This window comes from Phyllostomus hastatus, unplaced genomic scaffold, assembly GCF_019186645.2.
Source record: "Phyllostomus hastatus isolate PE091 unplaced genomic scaffold, TTU_PhHast_1.1 phas_scaffold_755, whole genome shotgun sequence".
NCBI classification, from domain to species: domain Eukaryota; kingdom Metazoa; phylum Chordata; class Mammalia; order Chiroptera; family Phyllostomidae; genus Phyllostomus; species Phyllostomus hastatus.
In genome coordinates this window covers 7993827-8016858 of record NW_025334039.1, presented here as the reverse complement: position 1 = coordinate 8016858, position 23032 = coordinate 7993827, and the positions used below count along the sequence as shown (strand labels likewise).

At 34.2% G+C, this 23032-nt stretch overlaps 1 protein-coding gene across 2 annotated transcripts in view; it reads right to left on the bottom strand.

Moving 5' to 3' along the window:
• Positions 1 to 5093: 5093 nt before the first annotated feature.
• UHRF1BP1L (UHRF1 binding protein 1 like) overlaps positions 5094 to 23032 on the bottom strand; it is a 72707-nt gene continuing 54768 nt past the window's right edge. For both annotated transcript variants that reach the window (XM_045826378.1, XM_045826377.1), the window contains 8 exons: positions 21517 to 23012; positions 20853 to 20971; positions 17316 to 17458; positions 16481 to 16631; positions 14336 to 14589; positions 13883 to 13991; positions 8015 to 8208; positions 5094 to 6351 (listed from right to left, as the gene is read on the bottom strand). In XM_045826378.1, coding sequence (XP_045682334.1) covers positions 6232 to 6351; positions 8015 to 8208; positions 13883 to 13991; positions 14336 to 14589; positions 16481 to 16631; positions 17316 to 17458; positions 20853 to 20971; positions 21517 to 23012 — 2586 coding nt within the window. In that variant the 3' untranslated portion in view covers positions 5094 to 6231. The remainder of the gene's footprint in view (positions 6352 to 8014; positions 8209 to 13882; positions 13992 to 14335; positions 14590 to 16480; positions 16632 to 17315; positions 17459 to 20852; positions 20972 to 21516; positions 23013 to 23032) is intronic.

Below are 23032 nucleotides of genomic sequence, written 5' to 3'. Positions count from 1 at the left end.
TGGAAGATGAGAAGTAACTAACGAAAATACTTAGTATGCTCACAAGATATATCAAGGTATTTTAGAACTAGTGGACAATCCAAGCAATTATGCCTACAAAATTAAAAACAGAACCAAGAGTACAAGGAGGTTGTGATAAGTGGAATAATGGTACCCACCTCCCTGCCCAGAACATTATGTTGTTCTACACAGCAAAAAGGACTTGGGAGTATTTTCATATTAGCTGCACTTTAGTTTCTAAAACTGGTCACTCTATAATGGCCTCTAGACATAACAGTGGAACTACACAAAAAGTGGATCAAAAGAAATTCAAAGCTGAAGCCTACTCAACAAAACATATTAACAAGAAACAATTCTAAAGGCAAAAAAGAGGGGGGACTTACTAAAGATACAGGTAAGAACTGCAAAGTTTAACTAAATTACCACTAAAATGTATGAAAGGCTTACATACATTACAGTACTTCTCAAATATGCTAATGTAGCAAGAACCTAGCACTTTTAGCATACTTGGCTTTCACATGTTTTCATATTGATATTACAATATGAGAATGCCTTAAGTTCTAGAAATTTATAGAAATAAAATATTAAAAAGTTGCTTTATTTGCTCATTTTATATTCCTCTTTAGAACTCTCTTGCTTTCATAGCTTTCATGTTTTCTACGGAAAAATCTTGTTAGACTGTAAGGAATAAAGAAAGCAAAAATAAACCAGAGAGAAGCACCAAATGATTATCATATCTATGCTAATTATGCTAATAAGAATTATCAAGTAAATATATTGAATTCAGACAAAATGCTAAAAGCACATTGTTATACCAATAAAATGTCTCCAACAGCAGTGAGTACCCTGAATATTAATCTCAAAATTGGAATCTTAAGACTCCAATAGATCTATTTTTTGTGGGTATATCATTATTGAAGAATTTCTGCACGTGCCAATTTTTGCACATTAAAATGAAGAATTTTTGCCTTTATTTTTTGTTTTAGGCTTTAATTCATATGATAAACCACGTGAATTCTTTATCATAGATCTTTCTCAAGTGCTTAATTATTAGAATTTTGTTCAACATATTTCCTTACACTGGATTTGCTCACTGTGGCTGTTTTTACATGCTCCTGTTCTGATTTTACTATATATCTATTTTAATTGGAGTGATTTCAAACACTGCAAAGGATGGACTCTGATCATCCCCCTATAAATTTATTTCTCCCATATCCTATGGGGATTCTTCTAATCTCTATTTATTTACACCTTTATTCATATGCCTTTGTCTTTTACTCTTGATGACATTTATGATTCAGTATTTGAGTTCTTTTTCTGTCATACCAACCAAAACAATTCTGCTAAATGATAAGAAAAAGGTTAATCACCTCACTGTACTCTCCTAACCACCGTAACACCAAGTATTTCTTCACCTCAACAATCCACTATTTCTTCGCATAAAAATTACAAGAATGAGAAATTTTACTTACCCCTTAAGTATAACTTGTACAGAATGAATTGACTTTTGTCTGATAACACAAATTGAAAATATCTAATTTATAAGCATTGCCTTTCCATCCAAATATTTTTTCAGAGTCATTTAAAATCCAGATTATTCATCTTGGTGATTTAGATACCTTATTTTTCTAAGATCAAAAAAATTACCATAAATGTTTTATCATGTAAATAGAAAAAAAAGGCATTAAGTTGATTTCATAGTTCTTAAAACTTTTCTCTTAAAAGTTTCAAGCTCTCAAGCCTGAGACTATACAAAGACTATAAAGCAAAGACTATACAGCAGTGTTGGCAACAGATGTGCTGAATTTCAACACTGTAACATTAACATGAATTCCCTCCACCTTATGATAATCCATTAGGTAATATCTAATGGTTTATAAAAACTGCCATGCTTGCTTTTTTGCTTCATGTTACCTTCATTTTTTTTATTTCTCAATAAAGACAGCAAAACATTTTAAAATTTGTAGTGTAATTATTTTAAAAATTACTGCATTAGTGTTTTATATCCTGTGGGATCCCAACTTTCCATAGCTTATTCCAAAAGGAAATTGAAGTAAGTTCAAAACTTACTTCCCTTAGCATCTCTAGGAATAAGCTAAAATGAGATGGCTTGCACTTTAAGGAATTAGGCACAATAGATACTATGTTATCAGTCAAGTTCTCAAAATCGAACACTTTCAGCCATTATTCTTTTGGTCTTCTTTCCATTCTGCTGAGCTGACAGGACTGGCAGATCCTGACAGCCACAACACCATATGCTACAATCAAAGACAGATGACATTCTGGCACTGTGGTTTTATGACATGATATGCTAATTTTGTTTCGGGATGGCTTGTGATAAATTAATTGGAAGTTCAGATAGTCGAAATTCTAAAGAATACAATATGGCAAACTTTCCATTTCCCTACCTTTCCCCCTATGGATAAAGGAGTCTGTCCCTTTAACAACCACTACCTACGTTCCAGCCTACATTCCATCTCCCATCAATCCAACTGAGAGGAAGAACTCAATATCTAAAAACATCCTTGGTACCTCATCCATTTTATTCTGTCAACAAATTTACTGAGCACCTACTATGTGCCAGGCACTGCAGGAGAGATAAGGAATACAAAGCTGAACAATGACAACAAAAACATAATTCCTGTTCTCAGGGAGTTTACCATTTAGAGGGTCTACATCAATCAAACAAATACATATTAAATTACAAAATTGTGCAAAGCTAACTAGAGGTATGTGTTTGTGTAATTATGTGTAACAGCAGTTGTGCTTTGTGACAGAAATCAGAGGATGAGCTGAGATCTTAAAGACAAATGGGAATTAACTAGGCAATGAGTAGCAAAAGGTATTTCAAATCAAAGGAACAGCATGAACAAGCTTCCAGTGTGGAAGAAGCACGCTATTCTCTTATTCCAGATACTCTGTGTGCAACCAAAGCAGAACACAAAGTAACTGAAACATGCCACACAACATGCTAACTAAGCAATAGTATCTTCTACTGAGTGCTTTTTAAGGTGATGTGCCAGCTGTTTTATTTGTATGAGACATTAACTCTTTTAATGCTTAGAGTTACCCTATAAAGTAAATGGTGGCCCTAATCTATGACCTCATAGGTTACAAGACATTTTTGTTTCTATCATAAAACCAATGAAAAGTCACTGATGTGTTTTAAGCTAAGGGTAACAAAGGGATAGGTGGGCTGCCTTGATTGAAACTGCACTTCAAAAACAAGAACTCTGCCTGCACCTACAGAATGAATCAGAGGAGGTCCAGAGTGGCTGTAGGAAGACCTGTTAGGAGGCAATTCAAGTAATGCAAGGCAAAGAAAGGTACTGATGGTAGCTTAGATTAGAAAGGTGGTGAGAAGTGAAGTGGACAAATTTGAGGGATGTTTGCAAGGTAAAATGACAGGACCTGGTAATGAACTGACAGCGGTAAGGGTAGAGAGGGAGTCAGAGAATGGTACCTAAGGTGAATTCCGGGTTTCTGCTTTGGGAAGCAGGGTGATGGTGTTGGCATTCACTGCAATAAAAGATGCTTTGAAAAACCGAGGTTAATAAAAACTTGTTAAAGAGGAAGTTATAACTCAAGTACTGAATAACAATAATGACAATAAAAAGCCACATATATTTGCCTACAATCATAGACAGCCATTCTAACATGACCTAAAAATAATGCTTTATCACAACTAGCATCATAAGGTGGCCTTTGGAAATTTTAAGATAAAATAAGTAAAGAAAAAGACAAGATACCAAGAAAATGGTTTTCACATTCAAAAAATTGAAATGCTAAACGCAATTACCATTTATTTCCCCTGATCACTAATATCTCTGCTAGAGATTTAGGGAAAAATTGTGTTTCAAGACATGGCAACTTTATTTGTAATTTGCAGTGATGGAAAAACTCTGGTAAGTCTTGTATAGGCCTATCCCTATATTTCTGACCACCAAAAAGGTTGGAGTTCACGGAAGCAATAAAAAATCCTCCCATTTATTAAAAGTATTATTTTTATCTTTACAAGAAAAAAGGATTAAAAGATAGTAAGTGATGCTCCCCACCCATGGCAAAATGTGTGAATTAATGACTAGAGTAAAATAAGAGCACATAACTGGGATTTAAGTCCAAAGAGCAGGTTACTAGTTGTGACTTCAGTCAAGTCAACTTGTCCTTTCTGAGCCTTAGGGTTTTTATTTAACTTCTAAAATGTGAATAATACCTAACTCCCACACTGCTTTTGTGGAAACTACATGAGACTGTTTTTTTTGGAAGTGTTTATGAATTTTAAATCTCTATAAAAACAGCACACACTATAAATTTTTTAAAAACCCAACAAAGCATATAGAATGCTCAGATCCATATTAGTTATCATCTCTACTGTTTATATGATTTTCTTGAGGCCAATAAAAAAATATTAAAAACATTTGGCTTCTATAACACGAATTAAAATATACCACAAGTTTAAAATTTACATAGAGCAAATAGGTCAATCCTGAGAAACAATGTCAGCTCTGCAGAAGTTAATGTCCCATCAAAGCTGCTTTTCTACGTGAGAGACTGCATTTGTTGAATATATACCATAAATCAAAAGAAAAAAGGTATTAGCTATACATTTCAAATCTTTAATTAGACCTTGCTTTTAATCTAAGACTACTACAAAGTTTTAGATGAACATGGTTTAACGTAATTTTTAAATACTCTGAGGTGAAATATTAACAATTTAAATTTGTTCTTTGCTCTACCCTCAGCTCCCAAAACAGGGCCTGTGTTTTAAAATCATGTCATGGGTGTTATAGAAGAAAAAAAGGCCAGTACTGTTTTCAATAAAATCTAAGTCACTCCAACACCTGAGTAAATGAAGCGTGTGTTCCCCTCCGAGTACTTAGATATAGGAATGGTGATGTAAGTCAGGCCAACAAGCAAAGCACCGTAAAGTGTCGTCATGTCGTTTAAAATTTTCAAGTATGTTAAAGAAAAGCAGTCCAGCTATTTCGTCTTCTTCCCTGGATATGTTTATGTTTAAGAATGTAAATTTTAAAATAGACCCCCACTTAGTTTAATTCTATCAGAAATATATTTTAAATCTTTAAAAGCCTCTCTTTCTTAAACACTCATGTACTTTTATTTCATAATGCATGATTGAAAGTGTCTCTTGTCTTCAGCCATAACAATTCCTAGAAAATAGAATTCAAAATTTAGCAATTATAATTATTATAGAAGTATATATGTCACAAAGAACTTTAATCAAAACTAGCTATATAAATTGGGTATGTGCAAACATCCACCTAAATCTGATACTACAAGAATGGTATCAAATTGGTATTGTATGTGTAAAGAAAATTCTCTGAAAACATTCCCCTCCTTAAACAGGGAAAAGATAAAGAAATAATACAAATAGTATTAATTAAAATTATTACAGTTATAAATGCTGCCAAATTTAGTGGGATAAATTACTCTTTTTCTTATAACAATAAATAGTTCAAGGAATGTACAAGTAATGTTTTTTAAATCAGTTGGTCTTATACTCTAATGTTTTGCTTTTTATAGTTTATGCTTTTTATTTTTACACTTATACCATATTGTGGAAAATTATAGCTTCAAGTTACAGTTTATCCATCATTTAAAATAATTTCTTTTTCACACCTCCAAGTTACTTAATAAGTTCATTAGGGTGATGATTTTCCAGATTTTTCAAACCCAGTAATTACATAATTTATTAATATGACTGGACTTTTTACAGTAATTAAATAATTATAGATTAAGTACATTATTTTAGTAACATTGAAAATGTAAGCCTTTTATTTTACATTAGCCTTAAAAGCATTTGAAACTTTGTAAATAATAGTAATTATTATCTGTGGAACACAACAGATTTCATTTTTCTTTTTAAAAAATGCCTATAATGTGGTATCAAAATTAGGAAATGACATCTTCTTTTCATTAGGCATGGAATTATTTTACAGTACGTGTTGATTTTCCTTCTATCACACCAGTTTAAAAGAGGTTTAAACTCCACAACACAGAACAACCAAAAGATTGTAATGCTTGTACCTAATATTTCCTAAACTGGCTTTGGAATAGTCACCACTTCATCATGTTTCATTTCATTTTATTGTTCTTTTCATGAAAAGGAAATTCTCTCTAATTGGTAACCAACTGGCCAATTGGTAACATCGCATCATAAGTACAACCTCCCTACTCCAGAGTTACAGTCTGAGCTTCGGACTGCCACTCCCGCTAGCCAACTGTCATCTTCTTGATGTGATGAAGAAGAGCATCTTTTTCCAAGTAAGCCTCTGCAAGAGCCATTTTAGCTTTAGCCAATTCTTGCTTAAGAGATTCATTCTCTTCCAAGAGCTGAAATTATAAAATTTGAAACATCAGAGAATTCAATTATTTTCAGAAAGCACAGATAATTTATACAGTAGCTAAAGGTATGACACTTGGAGCAGTAAAACTACCCAGTGCTGATGAGGATGCACTTATGCTGAAAATTGCTTCGAGAAGCTAGTTGGAAACACATTTCAAGCCCTTTAAAATGTTCCCAGGTTTTGACCCAGCAATTCAAAACACTAATTAAATCCTAATTTCAAAATCTAACAGTGATTTAGTTTAATTTTAATTTCCCTGGACCTTTCTGTGGCTTTAGACAGTGTTGACCTCACCTCACTTTCCTAAGTGTCTCTCCTTTTCTACATTGTATGTCACAGCTCTTTCATGTTTATCCCTTTCTACATATGGGCTTTTCATCTTTTCCTGTGCTGTTTAAGAACCTTTACATTGTAATATTCTACTAGCCTCCATGATGGGTTGCCTTCCATTCTCACTCGAGTCACTCTCTCAGGTGATCGCATGTACTGCTGTGGCTCCCGCTATCATACATGGCCTGATCCAGCGTAAACCACCCTCTCGAGCTTCAGACCCACGTTCTGACCATCTCATTAGGCATTTTCATCTAGATGGCCAATAGGTCTCCCTCCTAATTAACACTTAGTTCAAGTATTTTATCCTCTTAGAACTATTCCCTAACCTATGAAGATTTGATAAAACTAAGTACTTTCTATCCCAGAAGAATGCATTTTCAGATACATCAAAACATAACATTTAATTTCAAAGAGTTCTCAGACTTCTTTTAGTCCCAGCTTAAGAATTCCTGCTTTATAAACCAAGCTGGGTACTTTCCTGTATTTCCTCAATCTCTAGTGCAGCATCACACGGTCTGTCGTAACCCCCAATCACGCGCCCTGTCTTCCCCACTGGACTCTGAGTTTCTCAACAGATAAGGATGGTACACTGTTCAACTCTATACCCTGGCTCACAGCTGACATCCAACAAGTCCTGCTGAACACAAATGAAGTTATTCTGTGGTTCTATTATACAGAATTAAACTTCTGCTGGACATTTTATTTATGATGGCAAAAAGAAATTCAAATATTAACAAATGTTAACAGAAAGTTTAGAAATGAGAGTACATCCACATCCACATTACTCTGCCACTAGAAGTGAATTTGAAGCATATATAGCAATATAAAAAAATAATTGTTCAACAATATTAAGTAAAAAATAATAAAGTATATATACTAAAATAACAATTGTTTAAGAAAATTATGGAAAAGAGCCCGAGAAGAAAATAAAGAAGTATTAATAGCACTTTAGGAGGTTAGAGTGTACTCAAGTTGTTTTAAATATTGTTCTGAAATGTTATATCTTCCAACTTAAAAATAAGACATTATAAAAAAAGACATCAACATGACTTTATTCCCCAGGAAGCATTCCTAGACCAAGAAACCGGCGCTCGCCCACATTCACTCCCCATCTCCCTGTTAGACTGCAGCCTCCCTGATGGCTGGGCCTGTTCCTGTGGTGCTCAACACGACATCCCCAACACCTTACACGGGGTGGGGGTCCACAACAGGCACTCAACAATCGCTGCTTAAATAAACAACTTCCTAATTATTTAGTATATAATATTTATTTTAATTGCTGAAACTGAAGGAGAATAAATTAGTTTGCCCATTACCTGTTCCCTAGTAAAGCCGAAGGAGCACTCAACAAAGTTAACTGACTGAGAGGGCCAAGGAACCTCAGGACTCGTCTGAGTGCCTTGAGTGACACTGTGCTGTTTCTTCAGGTCATACTTTCCACTGGTGAGCAGCACTGATTCACTTGTGATGTTTTCTTTCAAATCATTTCCAGTGTTAAGTATCTGAGAATCTGATAAAACAAATAAAATGCTCAGACAACATTTTCAAATAGTTGATATATCTTAATTACTATTATGACAAATTTAAAAATAAACATATCTCTATTAGTATGAAGACATTATTCTAAAACAACACAAAAGTCAATAAACCAAAAGCTCATTCATTGAAAAGAAAAATAAAATCGACAAAACTTTAGTTATATTGACCCTCCCAAAAGTAAAGAAATTATTAGATAGGAGACATTGTTATCGACCTTAATGAAATAAAAATGATTCTAAAGGAATGCTATGAACAACTATATTCCAATAAATTAGATAACTTAGATGAAATAGAAAAATTCCCAGGAAGACGTAAACTACAGAAATAGACTAAGAAGAAATACACACTGTGAACAGACATACAGCAGGTGGAGAGAATGAACCAGTAATCAAAAATACTACCCACAGAGAAGAGCCCAGGCCCAGATGGTTTCAATGGTGAATCCTACCAAACATTTAAAGAAATATTAATACCAAATCTTTACAAACTCTTTAAAAAACAGAAGTAACATTTCCCAATTCATTCTATGAAACCAGTATTACTCCTATTCCAAAACCAGGTATAACTAAAATCAGTATGCTCATGAATATAAACACAAAAATCCTCCACAAAATATTAGAAAACTGAATCCAGTGATACACATAAAAAAAATTATACACCAGGGCCAAGTGGGATTTATCCCAGGAATGCAAGGTTGAGATAATATCCAAAAGGCAATCACCATGATACATCATATTAACAGAATGGAACAAAAGTCACATGATTATCTCAACAGATACAGAAAAAACATTTCACAATACCCAATGCTTTCTTAGGATAAAAACACTCGGCAAACTAGGAATACAAGGGAATTTTTCTCAATCTGATAAAGGTTAACCACAAGAAACCCACAGCCAATACCATACTTAATGGTATAGGACTGCATGCTTTGCTCCTAAGATCATAAATAACACAAGGTTGTTTGCTCTCACCGCTTTCATTTGACAATGTCCTAGAGGTTTTAGCCAAGGCAATTAGGCAAGAAAAAGAAATAAAAGACATCCACACTGGAAAGGAAGTAAAATTACTTCTACTCACTTATGACATAACCTTGCATATAGAAAAAGATTAAAGAATATACTAAAAACTCTTAGTTCTAAGAACTAATTCTAGAACTAATGAATGGGTTTAGCTAAGTTGCAGGATACAAGATCAATATATAAATATCACTTGTTATTCTAAACACTTATAATGAACAACCCTAAAATAAATTAAGATAACAATTCCATTTAAACCATCATCCAAAAGATAAAATACTTAGGAATAAATTTAACAAAAATGAAAACTTCAGCTCCAAAAACTAAAGCACTGTTGAAAGAAATTAAAGACCTAAATAAATGAAAAAAAGAATTGCATGTTCATGTATGAAAAGACTTAATATTGTTAAGATGGCACTACTTCCCAAATTGATCTACAGCTTTAACACAATCCCTATCTAAATTGAGCTGGCTTCTCTGTAGAAATTAACAAGCTGATTCTAAAATTTACATGCTACTGCATAGAACCCAGAATAGTCAAAACGAATGCACGCACACATGCCCGCGCACACACACACACCAAACACCTGAAGTTGAAGGACTCGCACTTCCCGATTCCAGAACTTACTCCTGAACAAAATGGTTATCAAGACAGTATAGTACTGCTACACGACTACATGTACAGATAAATGAAATACACTTGAGAGTCCAGAAATAAACCTATGTGTCTATGGTCCTTACCAGCACACCAAATACAAAAATTAACTCAAATAGATCAAATAGCTAAACTTACAGCTAAATCTATAAAACTCCCAAAAGAAAACATAGGGGTAACCTCATAGTTTCAAATGTGTTCATGGATTTTTAAATATTACACCAAAAGCACAAAGGAAACAAAAGCAACAGCAACAACAATCCAAATGAACTGCACTCCACTAAAACAACAACAACAAAAAAACACTTCCATGCTTCAAGGGACACTTTGAAAAAAGTAAAAAGGCTGTCCATAGGTTAGAAGACAATATTTCCAAATTATATTTGATAAGGAACTTATTTCTATAATATATAATGAATTCCTAAAACCCAATAATAAAGACAAATAATCCATTTAAAGCTTAGGCAAAGGATGTGGACATTTTCCCAAAGATATACAAATAGCAAATAAAGATATGAAAAAAAAATGCTTGACATCATTAGCCATTAGAAGAGTGTATATCAAAACCATAATGATATCATCAATTCATACCCACTAGAATGCCTATAATCAACATCAGATAGAAGCAAGTGTTGGCAAAGATGTGGAGAAGTTGGAATCTTCAATATACTCTAGTGGTAAGCATGCAGACTAGTGCAGCCACCTTGAAAAACAGTCTGGCAGTTCCTCAAATGGTTAATTAAGAGTTACCATATGTCCCAAAAATTCTTAGATACATACCCAAGAGAAATGAAAACATATGCACAACTGTTTATAGCTGCATAATTCGTAATAGTCAAAAAACAGAAATCCGAATGTCTATCAAGTTATGAATAAATAAAATGTAGTGTCCATAAAATGAAATTACTTAGCCATGCAAGAAAATAAAGTACTGATAAATGTGACTACATAAATGAATCTTGAAACTATGCTAACTGAAAAAAACTAGTCACAAAAGACCATCCATTGTGTAACTCCATTGATATCAGATGTCTAGAGTAGGCAAATCCCCAGACAGACAGCACATTAGCGGTTGCCCTGGGCTGGGGAAGGAACAGGAAGAGACTGCTAGTAGACAGAGGTATTTTTGAGGGTGATGAAAATGTTCTGCAACTGACCGTGATGATGGTGGCACCATTAATGAGCGTACTACATACCACTAAATTGTATACTTTGTGTGAATGGTATGACATTTGAATTATATCTCAAAAATATTTTTATTAAAAATAATTACAAAAAAAGGCAGGGAACATCTTTATACATCAACATTTTTTTCTTACTTTTTGGATCACAGAGGACATTAGGTTACAAGTAATAGAAGACCATCTCAAACTTGCTTTTTAAAAAAGAAATATATTTGTTTCTTTAACAGAGAAATCCAAGGGATGATGGTTCAGGCAGGGCTGGATACTAGGATTCATGTGTCCTCTGGGGAATCACTTTAGGAACCGGACTCTACTACATCTTAGGTCCACTTTTATTTTTCTCTGTGCTGGTTCAGTCATATGATAGCAAAGGTAGCCACTGGTGACTCAAGAAAGTTTCACAGCCTGTGACCCCTTAGTGTCCTCCTCAATTCACAAAAAATGGCTCAGAATGCTTGGGTCACAATCAAATCATTTACTAGTCACCATGTCCCAAGGGCTGAAATCTTTTGATTGGCCCAGCTGGGTCCTATTCTCACTTCTGTGATAGAGTGTCATGATTGCCAAGTTCAGTAAAGTTACATGGAATGAGAGAATAGCAGTATATTAAGTCAAATTGGATTGTGTAAATGAAAGAGTACTCTCTGCTCAACATAATTCCCCGCCCCCACCCCCGCTTAAAAAGATTCCCAGAAGGAAACAACCTCAAAAGACTAATAGCATCCCTAAAGTACTACCTGATTAGTCATTGGTTTTCAAACTTTTAAAGAAACAAAACTTTTTAAAAAAGTAAATATGACTTAAAACACTAAAATAAACTAAAAATAAAAGCTGAGTTACCTTGCTGTAGTAAGGATAACAGAAGCTCCAGGACCTTTTCTATTTAACCTACATCTTACTACTCACGGGATTCTGAGAATAATGAAAAAGCCTCTGATTAAACAACTGTAAAACCTATTTTATACTGATCACTGGGAGGTAGAATAAGGAGAGAAAAGGGGGAGAGAAGAGGAAGAAGTGTGGAGAGGAGGAAGGAGAGATTCGGAGAGGAGAAAGAGGAGGGAGGATGGAAGAGGAGGAGAGGGGTGTGTAAGTAAGAAGAGGTAAAGGGGGAGATGAGCAGGGAGGGAACGGGGACAAAGAGGCAAGAAGGTGGAGAAGGCAAAAACACGGGGGGACTGGAAAGGAATGGGAAGAGAACCTCTGAATGACACAGGCGACTGGAGTCTGTTGCTACAGAAAGACACATTTCCTTACACTTGCTTTAAAAGAGGTTCTTCTTTCAAGTTTTCAGGACAAATTTTGATGAATGAGTCTATGCCCCTGAAGGATGAAACCTGCAGTGCCTTGCAGCAACATCTACTTTTCCCTAGTGCGGGACCTGCCACTCACTTCTAACTCTTTCATCTGGAACAAGTCACCCGACTTCTCCAAACTTCAATTTCTTACGGTAATTTGCAAAACAGAGGTGATAACAATACTTGCCTTAATTATTACAAAGGGTTATGGTAAGAATGAGTTTATATTTAATGTAAAAGAACTTTATAAAATGGGAAGCATTATTCAAGTATGAATTATTAGTACCCCAGTAGGTGCTTAATAAATATTTGACTTCATACACTTCAATAGTTCTCTGTTCATTCAAACAGAAAATTTCTGTTCCTTTTTCCTTTCTGGTCATATGGACAGTCTTCTGAATTTAGGTGTTACCATTCTTTAGGTTTAGCAATCAAATAAATCTTCCCACATTCCAAGTTAGGAAGCATTATGGTAATAATTTTAAGGGTGTGTATGGCAAAGAGTTGCTCATCATAGACCTTTAAAGATACAGTCTGATATAACCTATCGAGAGGTAGTCCCTTCCTCACAACCTTTTTGGTTGAGAATTGATGCCATAATGGCCACTGTTCCAGATGAGAATATGCCAGATCCTATGTGTGTTGTGGAGAAAAAAATGTTGAGAGCCAGTATACTACTATGAAAAGTAATTAATGATAAATGGCATGGTATATACACACACACCATATACACACACAACGACAAACACTTTCTGTCTTCTTCACTCACTGGTAGTCTTGTTAATAGTTACCTAATTAGCTACATTTTACTGGAACAAGAAATTATAATGTGCCTTTCAAATTTTCTGAAAAATTATTTCAAGTTCTCTTTAAAGTCTTTACTGCAAAATCGATAATTGTTTTAAAGACTTTCCCAAGAAGTGTGAAGTAGTATAAGCAGCAAAACAGGTATAAAAGCATCTATTCCTTCATGATGAACTTTAATCGCATCCAGAACAGCTGCTAGTATACCTTAGAATATGGCAGTGGGGCAGGGCAGGGGCCGGGGTGGGGAAGAAAGGAGTGAAGAAAAATATTTAGTAAACTGCCATTATCACATCAACAAATACCTACAAATAATTTTTGAAACGGCTACTAATGAGATTATTTTGAATGCTCCTGCTTGCTAAGTAAATTTGCCTCAAAGGAGGAAAAAAACAGCATATCTTGAAATTTCTGAACAAGCTACTTGAGAAATTTGGGTCATTCAAAGCATTCACTCAAAGCTCTTCTTAATTCTCAAAAGCAGATACCTGTAAACTACAGGTGAGTTAGTTCTGAGGTACAGATCCATACATAGGTGATATTTATTACAATGCACTGAAAGTGTCCCTCAATCATCTATTCCTACATAGGCACACACATATAATAGTGATGGAAAACAATCGGCATGTAAATAACTTAATTTCAAATTTTGGTAAGTATTCACTTAAACTGTTTTTTTCATACGTGCCTCTGATATGAAAAGAGCCATCATCGTTTCTCTCCACCACAAGATGATCAATGTGGATGGTTACGGGAGCTGGTTCAAGGGACACCGCACTGCTGCGAGGGCTGTCATCCTGCAGGAGAGAGAAAGAGTACCAGCATGTTGTTATTAAAGTAAATGATTAAGTTAATGGAATTATTTTCTTAAAAAACATTACTTCAGTCAACACTTTTAATGAGTTAGAAATGCATCTTTATATGCTTTAGTTAATATAGACAGAAAACTGCCCATTCTATTTTGATATTTTTTTAATTTCTATGAAGAATCTTTACATCATCCATCACAAAGACTAACACACTCATTTCAATAAACACTGGTCAAGTGTGTTACAGAGAAGGCATATGCTCAGGCATGAACCAAAGTTCAGGGAGGAAAGTGAATACTTATAATACAAAAAATGTGAAAATATTAACATACTTTTAAATTTATTTTTGTGTTAGAAACTTGTATCTTCATTGGTATCACTGTTGCAACAGTTTCATCTTCCAAAAAATGTTGAATGTTCATAAGAGAAGATGTAAGAAACTCAGTGCTGAAGTTTTCTATATGGCATTGTAGAAATCCATTTTTTTCTGCAAGCAAAGAGTGTATTACAGCACCAGGCCCACTTTCAAATCTCAGAGCAATCTCAGGAGAGGATTTGGAATGAATAACTGCTTTATGATCGGAACCTACAGAAAAAGAACAAATAAAATTGTAATTGTGATGCTACTAAAAAATGTCAATCTCGATTATTTGTCATTAGAGGTTATTGTCACTTTATACAATGGTAAAGCAATAATACAGTTTTAATATTTACCTGTAATTTAAGTGATATTTACAGTATATTTACAACATACCATGTACCATCCTATTTTCAATTTTTATAGATAATCTTCTATTGCAACAATGTTGACTTGTCTCTATTTTCTATTTTTTGGTAACATGAAACAACGTGCCATGATATAAATCTGATACCATGCATACCACAGATACTTAAGAGTGTGCCTAAGTATGCAGAATTCTATACATCTGTAACATAATGGATGACTGTCATGCAGAAACCATCATGGCATTTAAAGTGACTCCTAAGCCATTTCTCAAGAAGTCACGAAAGACGGAAGTTTTGCACCTTCCTTACTAAAACTGTGTATTAAATATTTCCATTTATTTACATTTTGGCCTTGTTCCAAAAAAGAACTTCATGTAGCTTAGAGAGATATAAATACTCAAGTTCAAAAATATATTTTAGAATTTCAATAAAGCATCCACAGAATATGTAATTTTAAAAAAGAAAATTTTCTAGTGGAACCACTGAATTAAACTGGCCCTTATGGTAATAACTATTTATTTTATTTTACCTACCTCCCAAAAGAATAGGAGACAGCATGCACATGGCATAATCAGATTTTAAAAAACATAAGCAGAAAAAAAATAAGGATAAAAAGAAAGAGGGAAAACTAGGTAGGAGGGTTGAAAACTCAAAACATTATTTAAATTTCTGTACCAAAGGCTGACCAAAAATAAGCTTTCTAGCACCAAAGAGAAAAATAGCCACTTCACAATTCATAAAATCCATGAGTTAAAGCTAACTAACTGTTTTGGAAAGGCAAAGCAGTTTCAGTTACTGAGGAATCAAACTTATCTGTCCTGTAGGTCCTCACAAGATGATCCCACTAATTAAATTCATGACAGAAAATGCTTCTTTTCCTTCAGCATGGATGTGAATATGTATTGAGATGTGTTTTTTCCCATATCAAGAAAAATACAAGTTAATTAACCTATTTAAAAATAAGAGCTACTAGAAACAAACAATTCAGTAAATGTTACTTTACATTATCTTTTACTGATCTATACCTATATCTACACATACATACACCAATACACACTCCAGGGAGCTGAGAACCAGAAATAACTTCAAACAAAAAGAGTATTTACTTCAAGTTGAAATAAACAAAATCTTCATTAGTCAAAAACCGCTCCTCCCTACTATTTCTTATGCCATAAAACTATTATATGAAGGTTTCCTATTAAAGGAACCCAAAATCCACACATTACAGAGAAACAAACACAAGCAAACAAAAGCAATCAAATATAATCTTTGTTCATATGTCTATTAATGTTTGAAATGTTAATGCTATACTCTTTTTCTTTTTCCATGTATCCCTTTCCTTCCTTTTCCTTCCCTCCCTCCCTTTTTTTCTCCCTTCCTGTTTGTTTTTTTTATCCTTCTAACAACCAAATGAGAAAGCTGGGAAAAATAAGGTATTAGATAGCATTGACTATACAACCCATACATTCAAGGCATTTCAAAATGAATTCCTCGGTTAAAAAGAACATGAAAAAGTCATAGAGCATGGTACTAAGTGAGCTATAAAGTGAAAAAAAAAATTGTGCAACTGGAAATATCTAAAATTATACAATTTGAGAAGAGGTAGGGATGCATATAGAACAACAGTCTAGTTTTAAAATTCTATGTTCAGTCATTTTTTGGTTTTTGTATACATAGTATGTATAAATAATACATATGTATAAAGTCATATGCACAGAAAAATAAAAGTTTAGGTCATATTAAAGTCTCACCTACTGGACGATTACAAAGGTAATGCCGAAGGCTGATATTGCCCAACTGAGTCGGTGTTACTTGGTCCACTTGAAGACAGATTTCTGTATCTTCTCCTCGTATGTCAATTTCCCCATTAACACCAGTAATTTTAAACATCACGACGGACATCTAACAATGATTGCATAAATAATGTTAGTATACCAAGTAATTAAAACAAAATTTTAAAAATAGCACTGGAAACTAATACTATAACCTCTAAAAATACAAATGTAGCCTAATAAACCAAATATATACTTGTGATCAAATTAATGTGGTTCTTACATTATAGTCATAAACTTCAGCTCCCTTTCCTCTTACTCAGTCAAGAAAAGAATTTTTGACCATGAACACTAATTACATGACATTTCTGTGTAAAATTATTTCCATTAAAAGCTGAACACATTCTCTAAGTCATCCACAGAATATTTCACTGGGTGAAGAAGGCTCAAGTAAACCAGTAATATAGTTCTTCTGTAAAAAGCCCCTCATAGAAACTACCACCCTTACTATCAAATGGTTTCAAAGTAGATTTAAATTGAAACTAAAGATTGAAAAATAAAAGATAAAAAAAAAGATAGAACTTTCCCTCCTCAATACAAAACCAAAAATTTTTTTAAGTAAAATTCAGAGGAAAACAAATCAGTAAGAGGGAAGAATTTTCAAGGGTAGAAAGAGAATTTTCAAGAGAGAACAAAGTGAATCACCCGCAATCTAAGGCAATTCATCTTACACACTGTCTTAAAATATGAGCATATTAAATGTGAGAAGAAGCTGGAGGCATTTCTCTTCATAGAGCCTCTCTGAGACGCTTACCAGGTCGTTATGGTTTTCTTGAGCGCCCTCTGAAGCTGTACTGATGGCATCTGGAGAGGCTTCTCCGTAGTTCTGCAGGTTTACACTAGCACTTGCACTGTCTGCTGGGCTCTGATAACTTGTACTCGAATTCTTTTTAATACCTGAAATAGTACAAAATAAACTAATAAATTTAAGCCAGTTTTACAGATGATCCAAAAACATCACCATTATCTAACCAAGATGGGCTATCCCTTAACTCTTTCCTAAACATAGCCTTGTTTAAAGCACAACAAACACAGAAAGATTATTCTGTGATTTGTTAGCAAATATTGTAATAAGGACTAACTTCCCACAATAAGATGTCAGAGATACTTAAGCCCTAAACTTAGACAGTATAACAAGAAATCTACTGCAGTGACCGCAGCCCGTGTTCTGGATCCATGCAAGCACAGTGCCTATGGAACTAGCAGGGTCATGGTCAGCCAGCGGGGGGCCCTTCACTCCGTCCTATATCCAACAGGTCCAGTTCTGCCCCTTAATTTTTCTTTTCAGTACCCTAAAGTAACTTCTAATTATCTTCTACATGAAGTTGATGCCACTATCATCAATGTAATCATTCCCCATCCTTATCTACCTGCCTTAATTCCTCAATGTGCTATATTTCAGTGTTTCGCAAATTCCTATGGTTAAAGATATTTCTTAAAGTGTCTGTCACAGATCAACACTTTTTAAATACTGTTAAAATAAATCATTAGAAATTAGATTAGAAAAACCAAAGACATACAAAACATGATCTCATTATTTTTATTACATTTGCTACTATATAATGAGCTTCTAACCCAGTGCCTGGCAACACAGTAGGTGCTCAATAAATTATCCATTGAAAGAATGAATAAAACTATTTTTAGTGCCAGGGAAGATGTATATAAATACTCCTATGGCATGAGGAGATGATAAACTCCCATTTTACAGGGAGTTCCTAATAGTTAGGGGTTAAGGAGGCTTCCATGATAAAGTACTAAGTTAAAGCAAACAAACAAACAAAAAAAAAATAGCATTCTCTATGCACAAGTACAAAGACCCTGCAGTGGAAACAAAAATTGTCACCATGAAGAAACTGAAAAAAAAAGACTGAATATAGTAAAGTATATTTAAAGTGTAGTAAGCACATAGGAGAACAGCAGAAATGTTAAGCAAGGGTCATATCGCAGAGCACTGTCAGTAACATTAAGGTTTTTAAACTTATTAGCCTTATAGCAGTGAGAAGTTATCAGGATTAAAATGGAAATCAACATGATAGTATTTACATTTTTAAAAAGAGTATTCTTCCTATGGAATGAAGAATGAACTGAAAATCGACAAGAATCGAAGTGGGGGGACTAGATACGTGCCTGTGGTGGGGTCGCAGCCCAGCATGTCTTTGTTTCTCCATATAAACATGTAAATATATTCAAAAATATGTACACAAACATACCTACACATGTGTATCTATTTGTACACAGATATGTTAGAGTATATACGTATAAACATATACATATGTAGAGGAACAGGCCTGAAAGTATACAGTACATCCCAAAAGTTCAGATGTTTCTGGGTAAGGCATCAAGGGACAGAGAGAGGGTGGTTTAAAGTGACACCTTCATTTTTCACTGTATTTCCATAATGTCTTCTTTTTTACACTGAGAACATATTCATATATTTCACATAAAAATTAAAACAAACAAAAAACAAAGCAAGAGTGTTCCTAATGAAAAACAATTCCTGTGACATAAAGAAAATTATTACATTTCAGGAGAATTAGGACTATACAGTCACATATTTAAATGTGACACACAGAAATAATGCCTTGATCTTTTTCTAGATCCTAAAAATAGTCTACTGCTGGAATCTACTTTAAGATAGTAATTAGAAATGCAAGCAAACTTTATGAATGATATTAATTATAACATTTTATAACTGTGAAACTATAAACAATCTAAGCATCCAGGATCTGGGAAATTATTAAAGGTCATTTCATTACATAATATTAGAAAATGCATATGTGTGATAAAAAGGTTAAAAATCATGTATGTTCATATAATACCAAATATATATGTGAATACATATAAAAATTTATAGAATAAATGACAGCTGATATTACTAGATTGTGGAGCACTGTAGTTCATTTATTTTTAAAATTGCAGTTGTCTTTATTTTCCAAATTGAGTGACAGTCACTTTTATGATTTAATATTCAGCAATAACAAGAAAACACTGATGCCTTTTGAGACCAAGTAGGGATATTTTCTAAAGGGACACTGTTTTTAAATTAAATTTTGATCACAGAACATAAATCCTCTGCTAAAGTAGGATTTAAAACCATAAAGGGGGCAGAGGAATGAGCAATTGAGCTCTGTGGATCTAATATAGATTTTATGACCCACATTAGTACCTCTTCTCCATTTAATTGGTAGAGTATGTTGAAAAGGATATTGCCATAAATTGCCTATAACAGGGTTAGATCACGGCTTTTTTTTCTCTAGACATTTCCCATGTCCAGAGAGCTAGTACAGCATACTGGTTGGTTAAATGCTTAGGCTCTTGAGTCAGACTAGCTGTGTTCCAAATCTACTTCTACTGCTTCCTGGCTGTATACTAATTTCTTTAAGCTTCAGTTTATGAAGCTATGAGTCTTTCCTTACTGAAGATGAAGATGTCTTCAACTACCAATAGGCTTATGACTCTATATACACAAAGTAATTTGTATGTGTCTCTTGTCCCTTAGGCTTCAGTGTCTGGGACAACTACTGCGTGCCCATGCTTTTATTCCTGTTCACAAAGTCCCCAATGTTTAGAGGTTGGAATGCATGTAATTCTAAGTCATTCCTAGTGGTCTTTACTGGGACATTAGGAACCTCTGTACCTGGCCAAATATCAATGTTGCCCCAATACACCAAGGAGGTGCAGGTTCAATCCCTGGTCAGGACACATACAAGATTCAACAAATGAATGCATAAACAAGTAGAACAACAAAATCAATATTTCTCTTTCTTTCTCAAATTGATCAATAAATTAAAAAACATTTTTAAAAATGGCAATCATGCAGTCCCATCAGATATAATCATATAAGTAAGAAAATCCTGGTGTGGAAATAAGTAGATCCAGTCTGGACTCCAGTCCTAGGACCACATAATTGAGAACCTATCCTGCTAATTAAGGTCACCTAATCAAAATTCCAGATATAGATGTCTCTGTAAGAGAGCTAGTAGTTTAATGCTGTCTGCTTTATGATGTATATACAATACAAATAAGAGTTAGAGTCAGCCACAAAACAGAGAGAGAGGGAAAGAGAGAGTGAGAGAAAAGTATCTGGTTAAACGCAGCAACTATTATAAAATTAGGTACAAGAGTCTTTGTGTATTGTGCATGTATGTGTGTATAAATAAAATGTCTTTTAGGCAATGTAATTAATTACTGAATATAACTAAAAATACTTAAACTACTTAAATGTCACTTCTAAAAAATGTGTGTTCTGTGTGTGTACATGTAAAATAAATTCTTTACTGTATTGCTTTACCTTTTTCCAGGAATATATGACTATTATTTCCATCACTTTCTAATAATTGTTCCTCCAATATCATGCTGTCAAGTGAAATGGTATCCAACGAGGTTTGAGAGGAGCTTCTTTTCCTGTTCCTATAAGAAATACGGAGTGGAACAAGATTTGGTGGGCACTATTCTTTTAGGTGTTAACAAACAAAACTACTAGAAAATCATCTCATATAAGGTCAAAATTTCTAAAAATATTTCTAACAAAATAAAAATATGTACCATGTTTTTGGACCATAAGACGTACCTAAGTTTTAGACAAAGAAAATAGGAAAAAAAAATTTGAAGCAAAAAAATGTGGTAACATATTTAATAGCATAATATTTCACCAATGTAAATGTAAACAGAACTCAACAGCAGCATTAATAACCATTATTCCTCCCAAATGGGGGGTGGGGGGAGGTTAGTCTTACAGTCTGAAAAAGAGAGTATACACTATCTGTAGTTTTTTAATTATATAAGTCTAAGCTGAAATATTTTCATATTTTGAAAAACCTTCTCTTCCATGTGTTAACTCTCACAATGTCATGTTTTGCCATGAGGTTTTCGGTCCAAAAACAAAATATGTTCACACACACACACACACACACACTCCAAACACCATGCCTCCCATTCCAATAGTGCACTGTTACCTTAAAGATGACTGTGATTTAAGTGTTCTAACTGTGGGTGCTTCTTCTTTACCAATTTCCAGGTTCTCAGAGAGTGAAGCTGTTTCTGGAAGCAAATCTTCAGCTTTAAAGATAGATTCTATGGCTTCATTTCCTTTACTAGTTACACGATTTGAAAGCATGTTTTGATTACCATAATTATCAAATGGCAGCACCCTTGAATCTTCTCTGTATTTTAAGACACTATTTGAATCTGTACAAGATAAATCCTTTCTGTCGCCTGTTTCTAATCCAATTTCCCCTGAGCCACTTTTGCAAAGAATTCCACTACTTTCATCTTCACTTATTTTCTCTAAATTTTTATCTGATAAATAATCCAGAATAGAAATGCCTTTTTGCAGATTTGTGTCACTAGCTGATTTAAAAAGCAAAGGATCCTTCAAAGGGACATGGCTAAGGTCAACACTCATAGATCTGTTGTCTGACTTATGATTAACAGTTGCACTTCTAATTTGATTTATACCACTAGTAACTTGTTTCTTCTTTGAAGACAAGAGCTCTCCATTTTCTGTAGGCAAATAATCAGAAACAGGGATCACACTTTCAGAAACAGGAGACTTGAGAGTATTTGCTTGATTCACTGGGTGTAGCAAAAGAGCCACTTCTGCACTTTTAAGTAAAATTCCAATGCAAATAGATGTCTGACTAGCAGGACTGCCAGTCACAGCTTCTACATCATTCTTTAAGTTCTCCGAAAGCAGAATGAGTGACTCATGGAGGAAAAGCAGCAACAGATACTGGTAGTGATTGACCTGCATACTGATGTGTTTATGAACATGAACCAGGACATGAATATCTGCATCTGATGATGAAGAGGAAAATCTTAAAAATGTGTCTGAAGATTTCTGACCACCATTTGTCAAGGGCTCAGACTCTGTACTATAATACTCCTTCAAGAGCTTTTTCCGCTTTAATCGGCCAGTCAAATCACTAGATTCACTTTGTGATGTGTTTAGAGATACTTGATTACAAGTCTGCAGCTCTTTTTGAGACAGTGCATACCTTGTGGGTTGACAAATCCAAATGGAAAGAGGGAAAGAGTCTACAAAATTTATCGGTCGTCCTTTTCCACTTTTCATCCCTTCATAATCTATCCAAAATTGAGAAAAATATACAGCCCAAACATCTGTGGCAGCAGAAGTTTTAAGAGTGTGTTTATTCAACTTGGGAGTAATGTTTCCTTTGTAAACTTCATGCATTTTGGTATCTTGTTCATGAGCATGTCTTTGGAAGATTGGATGCAGAAGATTAAAATTGTCACCAGATTTGGGAAAGCTGGTATATGTTTTACTGAAAAAGTCACAATCTTTAAAGTCTTGAAACAAGGCTTCTAGATCGGAATGTCGACAGTTTGCACAGTGCCTTGTATTTGTGGCAATCATTTCAGAACTCTGAATAGAAATTGCGTGCGGTTGATCCTGATGACATTCAGATTTCACCTCAGAAGGAATAACAAACTAGAAGAGAAAACATATGA